This window comes from Petromyzon marinus, chromosome 45 (assembly GCF_048934315.1).
Source record: "Petromyzon marinus isolate PM22_M1 ecotype Great Lakes invasive population chromosome 45, UKy_Petmar_22M1.pri1.0, whole genome shotgun sequence".
Lineage (NCBI taxonomy): Eukaryota > Metazoa > Chordata > Hyperoartia > Petromyzontiformes > Petromyzontidae > Petromyzon > Petromyzon marinus.
The window spans coordinates 7,780,229-7,794,241 of record NC_133711.1 but is presented as its reverse complement, the minus strand read 5'-3'; the positions used below and the strand labels follow the sequence as shown (position 1 = coordinate 7,794,241).

At 48.7% G+C, this 14,013-nt stretch overlaps 1 protein-coding gene across 3 annotated transcripts in view; it reads right to left on the bottom strand.

Moving 5' to 3' along the window:
* Positions 1-7,990: 7,990 nt before the first annotated feature.
* The window catches only part of LOC116952076 (RNA-binding Raly-like protein), a 159,229-nt gene continuing 153,206 nt past the window's right edge, over positions 7,991-14,013 (bottom strand). For all 3 annotated transcript variants that reach the window (XM_032971110.2, XM_076074067.1, XM_032971111.2), the window contains exons 8-10: positions 13,028-13,203; positions 12,113-12,166; positions 7,991-9,504 (exon numbers count right to left, since the gene is read on the bottom strand). In XM_032971110.2, the coding sequence (XP_032827001.2) occupies positions 12,128-12,166; positions 13,028-13,203 (215 nt within the window). In that variant the 3' untranslated portion in view covers positions 7,991-9,504; positions 12,113-12,127. The remainder of the gene's footprint in view (positions 9,505-12,112; positions 12,167-13,027; positions 13,204-14,013) is intronic.

Sequence of the window (14,013 nt, the reverse complement as noted above, 5' to 3'; positions counted from 1 at the left end):
GGCGCAGCGGTTTCGCGATTTTTGCTTTTGTCGTGATGAACCCAAAGCGAGTGGTGTTTTTTTAAGAAAATCGCCGACCACGGCTAACGTCAGTGGCGAGCGATATCTCATCAGGTTCCCGAGCACCCACATTCACATTTGCCTGCACTGACAAGCGTGGTACCCCGTAATGCCCAGAGTGGTGAAGTATGGCCAAACAACACCCCCCTCCCCCCCAAGAAAAAAATCCAAAGACCTCCCGTATAGCCTGAACAGACTGTTGGGGCAAGTGATGTTAGCGGGCACCTATGAAGGCCGGCACGGCACACGAGGGAGTGGGAGGTCAACACCACACCCGGCCGCCTTTGTCTCCCTAATGGCAGAAGCCAATAATTTCCCGAGCTCTGCGGTCCTCTATATTAAGGCGTTCATCGGCCCAACGCGCGGAGAAAGTTTATGCATGCAAGGGGGAAACGCGCTATCCCCAATACTGACGGAACGGGTGGTGGGGGTGGGGGCTCCACAATGTTAATGTGCCTCAATCCTCCTAGCGAGCCAGGAGGATGATGACACCACGGCGATCACGGTGGAAGGGAGTCTCGCAGACAAAAAAAAAACCTTTCGCTGCCCTCCACGAGGTGCTCCGTCACAGACCACCGCTCGACTTTGTCCACATCTGAGCGAGTTATTTGCACGACAAACACGGGGTCGTGACGAGCGGCGATCGCATTTGCGCAGAATGTCGTCGCGCGCCGATGAAACGCCTCCATGCGAAATGTTTCCCCGCTCCTCCCGAGGAAGGATCGCTCTGTAAGGATGGCGAGTAAGGGATCTAGTACAAAAAGTAGCTACATATGCAGCTGCTACATATGCAGCAGCTACATATGCAGCAGCTACATATTCAGCAGCTACATATGTGGTAGCTGCATATTTAGTAGCTGCGTATGTAGCAGCTGTATATGCTACGGGCCCCGCATTTTCAAGGGCCCCGCCTTAAATGCTTTCCAGCTATCAATTCCGGTTCAGTGATTCTGCACTTGCTCTATTACTGTAGTACTATACCGCCTTCAACTTTTATGAATGACCGGGTGTTTAAGGTTAGCGATTTGTCGTATTATCTGGCTGTATAGAAAATGAAACAATACAGAGGTGGAGGGATAGGGCGGGAGTGGAGGACAGGGGGTGGGGGTAGAGGCGAGGGAGGGGATGGCGGTGGAAGGGACCGGGTAGGGGGTAGAAGACAACTGGCGCAAATGAATGAGGGTGACACGTGGCGCGTCGCGCGCCCGTTGGGGTTAGTAAATAATTGAATTTATTTGAAACGTATTCACGACTCATCGCCCCGCTGGGGCCCATACGTCTCGTGGTCGAGGGGGCACGTGCCCGGTCCCCGCGGCCCGGGGGAGATCTCTCTCCCGGGCCGGCTTGTGAATTATTCACAAGCCGGCGAAAGCGGTGACGCCAGGAGACACCTGGCGAGACTCGAGGGGAGACGCGGTGGAGCGAGTAGTCGTGAACGCATCGGGACGTTCTCTCTCTGGAACGGCAGGAGCACTGTGAGAGCGGCGAGCGGTCTAGACGTGATTTCCTCCTGCACAGATGAGCGCAAGAGGCGATGCTCATCACCCGTTCACTGCCCCCGAACCGGTGATGGAAATTCCACATTCCTTCCGTCCCTATCCTAAAGATGACCGAAGCTATAAACTAAACAATTTTAATATTTTACCGGGTAAGGCCCACTGAGCTATGTAGCTCTATTTTCAGAAGCCACCTGGCCACAAATGATAGCTCAACGAAGTGGCTTATCACGTGGACATTGTTAGCAACCAAGTACTCTGAACGCGTGTCTCTCAATGTGGAGGGAACAATCGGAGGACCCGGACAACAAAATCCACGCGACCACGGGGAGAACATGCAAACTCGAATAATACAGGCGTCAAAGTCAGGATCGAACCCACGACCTCCTGTATACCGGGCGAAGGCGTTAACATCTTGCCACCGCGACGCCCCCTTCTCTATCGCCCATTCTCTTCCCTCCCCTCGTCCCTCCACTCCTTCCAGTCCCTCCCCAACCCTTACGTGACCCCTAAGTATCGCTGTCACTCATTCATCAATCCTTGTAGCTGCACGCCCCTGGCCGACTACTACATCATTCAATTATGTCACCGTTTTGCAACCAATGTCAAGCACCTTGGGTGAAGTTGCTCTCGATATAAACATAAATTAGATAGGACAACCACCGTTGCCTTTCACAAAATGTACTTCTTCCTGCGCGCCTGGCGCGACCGTTACCATTGCCAATGAAATACAAAAGGCGTGTCGCAAAGTGTAACAGGATCCATGCGCGCGTATGATTTTTCGTACTTTCAAAAAATAATAACAATCAGACATCGCCAACGACGGTTTAGATCACCGTAACCTGCCACCATCAATCCACTGATGGATGAAGATTTTCCCGCCGATGTAATAAAAGCTATCCGTGAACGCAGAAGCAATGCACGATTTTTCGTCCTCGTGTTACCCGCTGCGCGCGCTAAGGAAGTGCCCGCGAGGGATCTGGATGCTCCGTCAAAGACAGACAGCTTCGTTTGCATAACGAAGTGGGGGTGGTGAAGCTGTGAAAACCTCCGCGCGGAAGAGGGAGTTGTTCCTCCTACCACCAGGCAACATCCGAGAGCGGTCACGCACGGAGACCTCATTTACGTTAGTTGTCACCCATCCGCGTGCGAGCCAAGCCCGATGCTGCTTAGCTTCAAGAGAGCTGACAAGGTGACGCAGCGGGGGAGCTATAATGAAGCCGCGGGAAAGCATGCCGACCATGCCTCAACCCCTTACTCGCTTTGACATCTGTAGCGATGCATTTATTTTTATTATAACACGCTTTTATTTATACTCGCTCTGTCTGTTGTTGTATACTCAAATCTTGTAACTCAATTTTAACCCACTTCCCAATGCCGTATCGACTGCAAACTTGGTATACTTATGTCACACTGATGACAATACTCTATTCTATCATTAAAAATAAAATATATTTTTAAACATTATTTTTTATATGTTATGTTTCGGTTTGGGTCTGATTGACCACGCTCAGCTGACGTTGGCTGTAAATCACCACGGTCCTTTACGTTGTGGGCAAGCTTCGGGGTCAACTTCCTGGAGTCGTGCCATTACCAGCACGGTACATTTCATTAAAGCGTGGTTTTAAAAAAAAAGTATTTTTATTATATGACTTATTTAAGTAAAATATTTGGGGAAGTAACGAAGAAGAGAACCTACCTCGTTTTGAATGTTTGCCTCGTTTTTGGGACTTAAAACTTTCGTGACTGCAGGAATTCATATTCTTGACTTTACCGAAAGAACCAGGAATGTTTAGCTTCATCGCAGAAGTTTTCCCCGTTTTTGTTTACTGAAGGAAATTAACGCAATTAACGGATGCTTCATTTGGTAGCGGTGGCGCAAGCGGTGGAGCGAACTGAGCCACGAACCGCGTGGGCCCGAGTTCGATTCCTGGCCACGGCTACCATCGGTGATGTTTGAACCTGTCCTGGGGCTCCAACACGCACGAAACCACCGTGGTGAAGTATGGTCAAACACGAACCCAGTGGCATGGCTGTGAGTGTGCAGGCGGTGCAACTGCACCGCGCCCGATGCCTCGCCAGCCACGCGGCGCGCTGAGACATTCATCCAGCGGTGGATTGTGACAAAGGGTAAATAATAAATAGTACGGTAAGCCTGGGACGAAGTTTCAATGAAGTTGATTAATCGATAAAAAAAATTGAGATCCAGAATTTTGTGGAATTTACTCGGGCTCCTTTAAAATAAGTAATGTTTATATACATAATTTTTTTTAAACACGCTTTTATGAAATGTACTAGTAATGGCAGAACTCCATGAAGTGGCCCCGAAGCTTTGCCATAACGTAAGGGACCGTGGACAATTACAGCCAACGTCAGTTGACCGTGCACAATTAGACCCAAGCCGAAAAATAGCATCTAAAAAAAAATGTTTAAAAATATATATTTGTTATTTTTTTATGATAGAATATAGTATTGTCATCAGTATGACATAAGTATACCAAGTTTGCAGTCGATACCACATTGGGAAGTTTGGTTAAAATTGAGTTACACGATTTAAGGATACAACAACGACAACAACAGACAGAGTGAGTTAAAAGAGAGCGTGTAATATAACAAAGTCCCAGGTGGCTCGCCTCCGAAGGCAGGAAACCCCCGACCGCCCGCCCCGTCGTGACGCCGGTGACGATGCGGACGACGTCAGCCCCGCCCATTACCTCCCGTTCAGCGGCACACGTGGGGGGAAGGAATACGCGACTTTACCCCGCCCCCAAAATTATTGTGTTCATCTTCTTTGGTTCTTTCGGTAAAGTCACGTAGAATGAGAATAAAATAATAAATTGATAAAATAAAATAACACAATAATATTCTCACGACGTTTCGGCCACAACACAAGCGGCCTTCATCAGGTGAAGGGACGAGACTGTCTGGAGGACAGCGCTGGAGTGAAAAAGCCACGTTCAGATCGAGTAACGGAACCACCCCACCCCACCACCACCCCTTACCCCGCCCACTTCTCCCCCACCCCCTCCCCTTCCCCCGCCCACTTCTCCCCCCACCCCCTCCTCTTCCCCCGCCAACTTCTCCCCTCACCCCCTCCCCTTCCCCCGCCCACTTCTCCCCCCACCCCTTCCCCCGCCCACTTCTCCCCCACCCCCTCCCTTACCCCGCCCACTTCTCCCCCCACCCCTCCCCTTACCCCGCCCACTTCTGCCCTCTCCGCAGGGAGTCGACGCGAATTTCAAAATGCGCGTCGGTAATTAAACCCAAAAAAGGCGCATGGCAAATTGGGTAATTAAATCAAGGCCATAATTATAATATTCAAATATGCTCAAAATGTCCCCCCCAATATATTGCTATAAAATAGATTTCTGTTTACATGATTGTGGTTATGGTTGCACTTTATTAATCCCTAATCTCTGCCATTACATACAATGAAACAAGACAAGGTAAAAAAAGAAAAAAAAACAGAGCAATGTAATACAATACACTATTAGACATTGTTGTAAAAAAGGCCATCCTATGTGTTAGTGAATTTTTAATAAAAATATTTTAGGCAGGAAATTCGCTTTCAAATTTAGATTTTTTTCTGGGGTTGGGACCCCCAGACCCCCTGGAAGATTTGATCCCCCCCAATGTTGACTCCATGGCAACGGCCTTGAATTAAACGCCATGCTTCGTTTGTCTCGCACGTAACGCTATTCGCTATGTATGTGAGGAGCGGTGGTGCAGCAGTTAGCGCGCTGCGCTACGAACCCGGCGACCCGAGTTCGATTCCCGCTCACGGCCAACAACCACCAGTGACGATTATCTGAACCGGTCTCGGGTCTCCCCTAAGTCGACTCAGCCTCAAAATGAGTACGTGGTTGCGGTGTGTAAACATCGCTACTCGAGAGACAAAGGCGGCCGGGCGTGGTGATGGCCTCCCACCCCCTCGTGTGCCGTGTCGGCCTTTATAGGTGCTCGCTAACAGCAATTGCCCCAAACAGTCTGTGAATACTTTACGGGGGGACCTTTCATCGCAGTGGTATTTGATGAATTGTTACGATTTAGAGTCGTGATTTAATAAAAAAAATAGATATTATATTGTGTGGCGCTTCTAGTGGACGCAACGTGAATTAATTACAAGGCGAAAATCAAAATCGGGTTTACCCTTTCTGCCGATAAAACAGCTGTTAAAGATGTTCAAACACCAAATAGACATTTTGCAACGAATCAAGTGTGCGTTCACCACGCATGGTAGTTGTGGTGAACATGCAAACAAACATGGTCTGATATCTGGCGTTGTCTTTGAAACGTATTGGTCTACACCAAGGCCGTAGCCATGGAGTCAACATTGGGGGGGACCAAATCTTCCAGGGGGTCTAGCCCCCCCCCTCCCCCAGAAAAAAAATCTAAATTTGAAAATAAATTTCCTGCCCTACTCTTTGGTTCTATTCGGTAAAGTCACGTAGGTGACTTTACCGAAACGTCGTGATTTTTGTTGTTTTATTTTTTACCTACGTGACTTTACCGAATAGCTTTCAATCAAGAAATTTCCTGCTATTTCCTGCCTAAAATATAAAAAAATTAACTAACACATGGGATGATTTTTTTACAATAATGTCTAATAGTGTATTGTATTTATTACATTGCTCTGTTTTTACCTTTTCTTGTTTCATTGTATGTAATGACAGAGATAAGGGATTTATAAAGTGCAACCATAACCACAATCATATAAACATAAATCTATGCATTGTTATATGAAGACAAGTCCAGATATTGTGGCCAAGGTTTAGCAAATTGTTGTTTTTATTTACATAGCATAGCAATTTTTTAAAATTGTTTATAGCAATATATTTGGGGGGGGGGCATTTTGAGCATATTTGAATATATATAAAAGGCAAAGTTATGATTATGTGTGTCTGTTCAAAATGTTTAGCGTACTTCCCGACATGCAACAAACTTGAAATTTTCCATGTGTGTACTTTCTAGACTGTACACCATGCAAACATTATAAAAATACACTTTAGTTTTTTTTGGGGGGGGAGCTCAATAATGCATTTATTTTTTGCACGGCAAGTGAGCTGTGTGGTCAAATCTGTCACGTGACCCGCGCATGTGGAAGCGTAACGCATTGTAGTGTAGTGGTTAGCGCTACGCTGCGCTACGAACCCAGCGACCCGAGTTCGATTCCCGCTCACGGCCACCACCGGTGACGATTATTTGAACCGATCCTGGGCCTCCCCTAGGTCTACTCAGCCTCAAACGAGTAAGTGGTGTGGTGTGTGAACATCGCCACTGGGGAGACAAAGGCGGCCAGGCGTGGTGAATCCAAGTCCCGGGCGAAGCCGGGTAGTAAAGCTAGTTTGAATATATTGATTACGGCCTTGGTCTACACCAGAGACGGCCTTATTTAGGACATCGTCTCACCAGTGTCAGACGAGAGAATGCTAAAAGGTGAACAGTACAAAGGCAATGCACTATCAGGGCATTTATAACTCGGGGGAAGCAGCTACAAAATGAGACATTTTTTTGCTAGTATCAAAGTATGAAAGATCATCGGTTTTTACTCTTTCTAGCAATAAAACAGGTGTTCAGATGCTTGGCGTTTGAACAACTGAACACCAGTTTTATTGCCAGAAAGGGTAAAACCTTTTCTTATTTTTATACGTTGATACTGGCAAAAAAGGGTTCCATTTTATACTATTTGGTTCTTTCGGTAAAGTCACGTAGGTATAAAATAAAATAAAATATATTTTTTTATACTTGTGTGAGTATGGATTCCTGCAGTCACGAAAGCTTTAAATCAAGGTTCCATTTTAATTATAAGGTGAGTTGTACATATGGAAGATCGTTTTTTTTGCAGGCGCGCGATTTTGCTGCGCCCGTCTGCGCGGTGTTCTCCTACGCCAGAGAAAATGTAAATACAATTGGGGGGGGGGGGGGGGAATATCAAATAAAAAGTGTGTATTTTAATTGATTGACACATCGTTCATAATTTTTACAATAATCTGAGCTAAAATAAACAAGTGAAAATGAGTAATGCACAGCCCTTGATTAATCCAATGGCCTATCCACGGCATGTCTGTTACGTGGGTTATTTGACCATACTTCACAACGCCTGGTCAATGCGGATTGGTGACAAGTTGGGGGGGAGGGAGGGGTGGTTCTGATTCACATTTCACTTCGCCACTGATCTTAGCCGTGGACGGGAATCAAACTCGGGTCACTCGCTTCAAAACGTCTTGGGCTAACCGCTTCACCACCCTCTCTCTGCCCTCACACTGACAGACAACGGAAATGTAATCGTTTTAGCTCAGACGATGTACTTGTGTGTGTTCACAAATTGCCTCCCCGCCCCGCCCCCCCCCAAAAAAAAAGTACCGTACACATTTAATGAAACGCACACTCCCGTGTCAAAATACCAAATAAAAACGCAATCAAAATCACTCGTGTTTTATTGTTCACGTTTGTTTTTATTATAAGTTGTTTATATCATCGTCGTTATGAAAGGTTATAAATACGTGGTGGGTATGTTTCAAATACAGCACACACACACACACGTCGCACATAGTCATGAATGAAGCCCAACTAATACCGTATTTTTCCGACTGCACATCCGAGCCATGCCAGGGTCCCTGCCAAACTAACCTGGTGCAGCCTGCATGGTTTTTCCACTGCACAACCGAGCCATGCCAGGACACTGCCAAGCTAGCCTGGTGCATCCATGTTGTTTTTTTCCATTGCACAAATGAGCCATGCCAGGGCCCTGCCAACCTAGCCTGGTGCAGCCAGCATGTTCTTTTCCACTGCAAAACCGAGCCATGCCAGGGCCGTGCCAAGCTAGCTTGGTGCTGCCAGCATGTTCCTTTCCACTGCACAACCGAGCCATGCCAGGGCCCTTTGGCAAGCTAGCCTGGCGCAGACAGAATTTTTTTTTTCCACTGCAGAAGCTGAGCCATGCCGCAGAGGACACGTGCATTGAACGGGCACTCGACGACGTGGTGACACCGCCTTTCCGTGTTGTTTAACACGTAGAAGTCGGAGTAGGGCTTTGGCAAGCAATATTCTGAATAATAAAGTGTTTTTTTTTGGGTTAGGGAGCGTAAATATAACACCCGACCACACAGCCAATTAGTAAGGTTTGTCACCTGAACAAAAACTTGCCAATTATTTGCTACTTCAGCACCACAGGTGTGCTGGAGGAGAGTAACCCCACAACATTTACAATTGTTGTAAATATGCTCGCGTGGTGGCGGGTTTAATGACACAGATTTATATTTACGTGATATAACCCCACCCCCAAAGAAAGAAAGAAAAACCTTTATTAATTCTGAGTTGTACTTGACGGACGTCTCACTAACTTGCACACTTCATTAGCCCCGCCCCTGGCCCTGCTTGGCCACCGAACCAGATTGCAGATGTCTCTTTTGTGAGGCTGGCATTTCAATGTGTTGGTTGCCCCTGTGCTGGCGTGGTTCGGGTGTGGCCGGTGGAAAAGCGATGCGTACGGAGGTGAAGAATTATTATTCCCTTAAAAAAGTAAAGGCTAAAGGATGTGGAGAGAGCGTGTGGCGCCTGGGAATGAAGAAAATCACCCGTGGAAACGTTAACACAATTCTAAAGACATCACACACACAATGTTGAGACTACAGTTGCCAAAACCGTAAAACAATGTAATAAAAAAAACTGTGCCTCCTTCTGTAAGAAAGTAATTCTATCAAGTTATTGTTTTTTACGACTGAAACAAAAAAAAATAGTGGTTTTATTCGTGTATCTTGTTGCTGCTGTAGTTTATTTTTTTTTACGTCAATGTTTGTTTGCTTCCGTAGGATTTTTCTATCGGGGCCTAGTCACGTGGTGGTATTTTGCGCCGAGTCGTCGACGCTTTCCGTTGGCGACGTGCCCCCCAAACCCCCCCCCCCCCCCCAAGTCTTGCGTCGTAAAATCGTGAACCTCGGGCGCGGATCTGTGAGGGGAGCACAACAGAAAAAAGAAGTTGGACACGCGAGCGAGCGGCAGTCAGTGAGAACGCGTTCCCCGTTTTACCTCGGGGGGGGGGACAGCCGCATTCTTTTATATTTTTTTACTGTCGATCGCACACGACGGCGACCGTTCGCTCCGGCCGCTTTGGCGCTCGCCGTACGGCTGCGCGAATGACCCCCGGCGTTTCGCACACCCGCGTTGCTCGCTCGGAGCTTCCCGCGGCGAAAACGTCGGACCTTGTTGCCCAACGACCGCGGCACGACCCCCGAAAACAAACAGCACCTTTGAGCGCAAAGTAAGAGGTTGATTAAGAAACGTAACGACGGCACCGTCGCTTTGGCTGCCGATCGAACAAAGACGGACGCCGCATCGCGCGCCCTCAGATGCGCTTCCGCGGCCGTCTGGAACGCTCTTCCTTCCGATGTTAGGAAGCCACTGGAGCTATGCACTTTGAAATCATCTGGATTGACAAGCTCATTTCTTTAAAACTCAAGTGACTACCTAGTGCGGTGTGTAAACTCAACCACCGGGGAGACAAAGGCGGTCAGGCATGGTAGCGTTTACGCACCGCACCAGGTACTCATTTGAGGCCGAGTCGACCTAGGGGAGGCGCAGGACCGGTTCAGATAAACGCCACTGGTGCTGGCCGTGAGCGGGATTCAAACTCGGGCCACCGGGGTTCGAAACGCAGCGCGCTAACCGCTACACTACCGCCTCCCGCACACACACACACACGTGTGTGTGCGCGCGAGTCTAATCGACACAAACTCGCTGGACACAAGCCATCAAACGACCCTCCCTCCCTGTAGAGGTTGTCCCCTTCCTTGCCCGCCCCCCCCCCCCACTTTCCATGCCACCCACCGCGCCTCTGTAGAAGATGTCACTGCATGCAGTGCCGGATTAAGCTAGTGCGGGGCCTGTAGCATTTGTTATATAAAGGGGCCCAAATAAAATAAAAACCCACAAATATGAAAATACGCATTTTTTACTTGCATAGTAAAGTAATTGTATTTTTTCATTTGCGATACAGCCAGATGATAAGACAAATGATAATAAGTTTTCCCCTTTTTTCTGGCAACAAAACAGGTGTTAAGATTTACATTATGAGACCTCCTTTGCCAGTAACAAGATATAGTAATAGGTTTTACCCTTTTAACTGGCACAAAAACTGACACCTTTATTCAAGGCATCATGTTTGCAATAACCACAACACAAGCAGTCAAAATGCAAACTAATGCATTTTGACTGCTTATGTTGTGGTTATTGCAAACATGATGCCTTGAATAAAGGTGTCAGTTTTTGTGCCAGTTAAAAGGGTAAAACCTATTCCTATATCTTGTTAATGGCAAAAGGAGGTCTCATAATGTAAATGCTCACCCAGAGCCCTCAATACTCTGATAGTGCGCTGTTTTTGAGTTGTACGCCTTTTGGCGTCATCTGGTCGAACACCAGTGGAGACTAGGCTCTAAGAAAAGCCGTCTCGGGTGTGGAACAATCAAATTCAAGGACAGTGCATATTATTGTCTCTTTTGTTTGCATTTTGACTGCTTGTGTTGTGGTTATTGCAAACATGATGCCTTGAATAAAGGTGTCAGTTTTTGTGCCAGTTAAAAGGGTAAAACCTATTCCTATATCTTGTTAATGGAAAAAGGAGGTCTCATAATGTAAATGCTCACCCAGAGCCCTCAATACTCTGATAGTGCGCTGTTTTTGAGTTGTACGCCTTTTGGCGTCATCTGGTCAAACACCAGTGGAGACTAGGCTCTAAGAAAAGCCGTCTCAGGTGTGGAACAATCGAATTCAAGGACAGTGCATATTATTATCAGAGTTGTCTCTTTTGTTTGCATTTTGACTGCTTGTGTTGTGGTTATTGCAAACATGATGCCTTGAATAAAGGTGTCAGTTTTTGTGCCAGTTAAAAGGGTAAAACCTATTACTATAGGTATTAAGATGTTAAAACACCGAACTAAAACCTTTTACAAGGAATCATGTCTGCATTGATCACAATACTTGTGGTCAGAATGCAAACAAAAATCATACTCTGATAATGTGCATTGTCTTGAAACTGATTGGTCCCCACCAGAGACAGCTTTCTTTTGAGCCTAGTCTCAAAACGGTGTTAGACCAGAGGACGCCAAAAGGCACATCGCTAACCTTAAACACCCAGTCGTTCATAAAAGCTGAAAGGGGGTATAGTACTATAGTAATAGAGCAAGTGCAGAATCAGTGAACCAGAATTGATAGCTTGAAAGCATTTAGCGCGGGGCCCTTAGCATACGCAGCTACTTTTGCTACTAGGATAATCCGGCACCGCCTACGATGGCTGTTTAATGTTGAAACGCCGCCGACAGGTGTCAAAAAGGTACCAGTCGCGTCCTACTAAATCAGCGGAGGAAACTGGAACCTTTGATTGGCATGGCAGGCACGACGAGGCGATGTGGCGTTTGCCTTCAGCTGCCACTTCTGCTGCTCTGAGCTGTGCATAAAAATGCATTGTACGCGCGTGCCGGAGTGGGGGGGGGGGGGTAGTGGACTATAACGTACGCGGAGATTCAATAGCGAGTGCAATACATTGGACGTGATCCGTTTACCGGGAATCGCAGCGGTCACTGTATTCCATCCAGGTCGCATGTGTGGCTGTTCGTCTGCGAGGAGGAGATTTAAAAAAATAGAAAGGGTAACGATTAGCAACTGCAAGGGGTGGACAAAATATACGAAGACAAAGGGCTCGCCCACGGTAGCCTGTTTAGGGGGCCGGGGTGGGGTGGGAAAAGTGCCGTTGGCGATCGATCGATGAAGGTTTGATTACGGCACATGTGACCGGTGGCTGGGCAGCACCGCGCCCCCGGCCACTTTTGCCTCCCTCCGCCACCCCCCCCCATCGCCGACGTTTGCCATGACGCACCCGGTGCTCGGTTAATGCTGAGTCGACCTAGGGGAGGCCCAGGAGACGTTCATATAATCGTCACCGGTGTCGTGGAAACAATTAAGGAGCGCAAACCAAAACGGCGCGCGATTTAAAGGTCGCTGGCGTGAAACGCGCCGAGAGAGAAGAAGCAAAGAAAAAACCTCCCCGCTGGTAAGAAATTCGAAAAAAATGTTCACGAGCTCGGCAGAAGCTCCAAACTTTTGTAAAAAAACAACAACATTCTTTGGCAGCGCATCGCAACACGGACTTGATACTTAAATGTCTCTTTTACTCCTATCAAATTTTTTTTTACTCCAGTAGCATGGAGTCAACGAACACGGACACGGACGCCCGGTGCGTTAATGGTTCGCGATCAATTCCAGCGGTGTGCTTCTAGGCGGGCCAGAATATCTGAAATCCTGCACAGATATCATCATCATCATCGTCGATCTTCATAGAGGCAAGTTTACGCTAACGGCGATTCGGTCGCTCAACCACTCGACCGGATGTGGACAAAGCAGCTGCAGGAGATTTCCTCGACCAATCCGATCGCGCGACTGACGGATCGTGGGTGCGCAGGAGCCGCGCGTCACCGCACCAGGCGCCGCTCCCCGGCGGAGCGAGGCTCGGCGAGGCCGTCCTCCTCTCCCTCCGCGACCTCCGAGCCCGCGGCGTCGCCGTCGCTGCGCGCTGCCGCCGGCGCGTCCGCGAGTTTGGAGGCCCCAGCGGCCCCAGCGGCGGAGGCTACCGCGGAGGAGGAGCTACACGACACCCCTGCTCGCACGCACACACGCACGCACGCACATACGCAGTATTACAAGACTGTTGGGGCAAGTGCTGTTAGCGAGCTCTTATGAAGGCCGGCACGGCACGCGAAGGGGGGTGGGTGGCCAGCACCACGCCCGGCCGCCTTTGTCTCCCTCGTGGCGATGTTTACTACACACCGCGCCAGGCTCTTATTTGAGGCCGAGTGGACCCTGATAGACGCCCAGGACCGGTTAAGCCAATCGTCACCGGTGTTGGCCGTGAGCGAGAATCGAACTCGGGCCACCGGGTTCGCAACGCAGCGTAGCGCCGACCGCTACACTACCGCTCATCTGCTCGCGCGAGCACGCACAGACGGGGATCGCGGACGAGGTGAGCGGGCAGCAGCGTTGCCGACACTCGACAGCGGAAAGTCACGAAACACAATCTCGCTGTATGTCGCGAAAGAGACCTTCTACAGCCCCCGTACCAAATCCGCTGCACGTGGAGGTTCCCTCGACCTTACTTCGCCACGCTGGGTCGGCGCGGGTTGGTGAACGGGGTGCGTGCCCCAGGACCTGTTCACATATCAACGCGCCACCGACGTTAGCCGAGGATGGGATTCGAACTCTGGTCACCGCTTCGACCTTCTGAGCTAGCACGTCCGATTAGCGCGGTTGGCTACGCACGGTGTGACAGAAGTTCAGCATGCGGTGCGTACACACGGGACAACTCGCCGAGAATCGCACAGGCGGAAAAAAAAAATAAACTAAACTGATCCGTGATCCTCAACACAAACCCGGAACTCGCTTCGGAATCTGCACAACGATGTCCACGTCA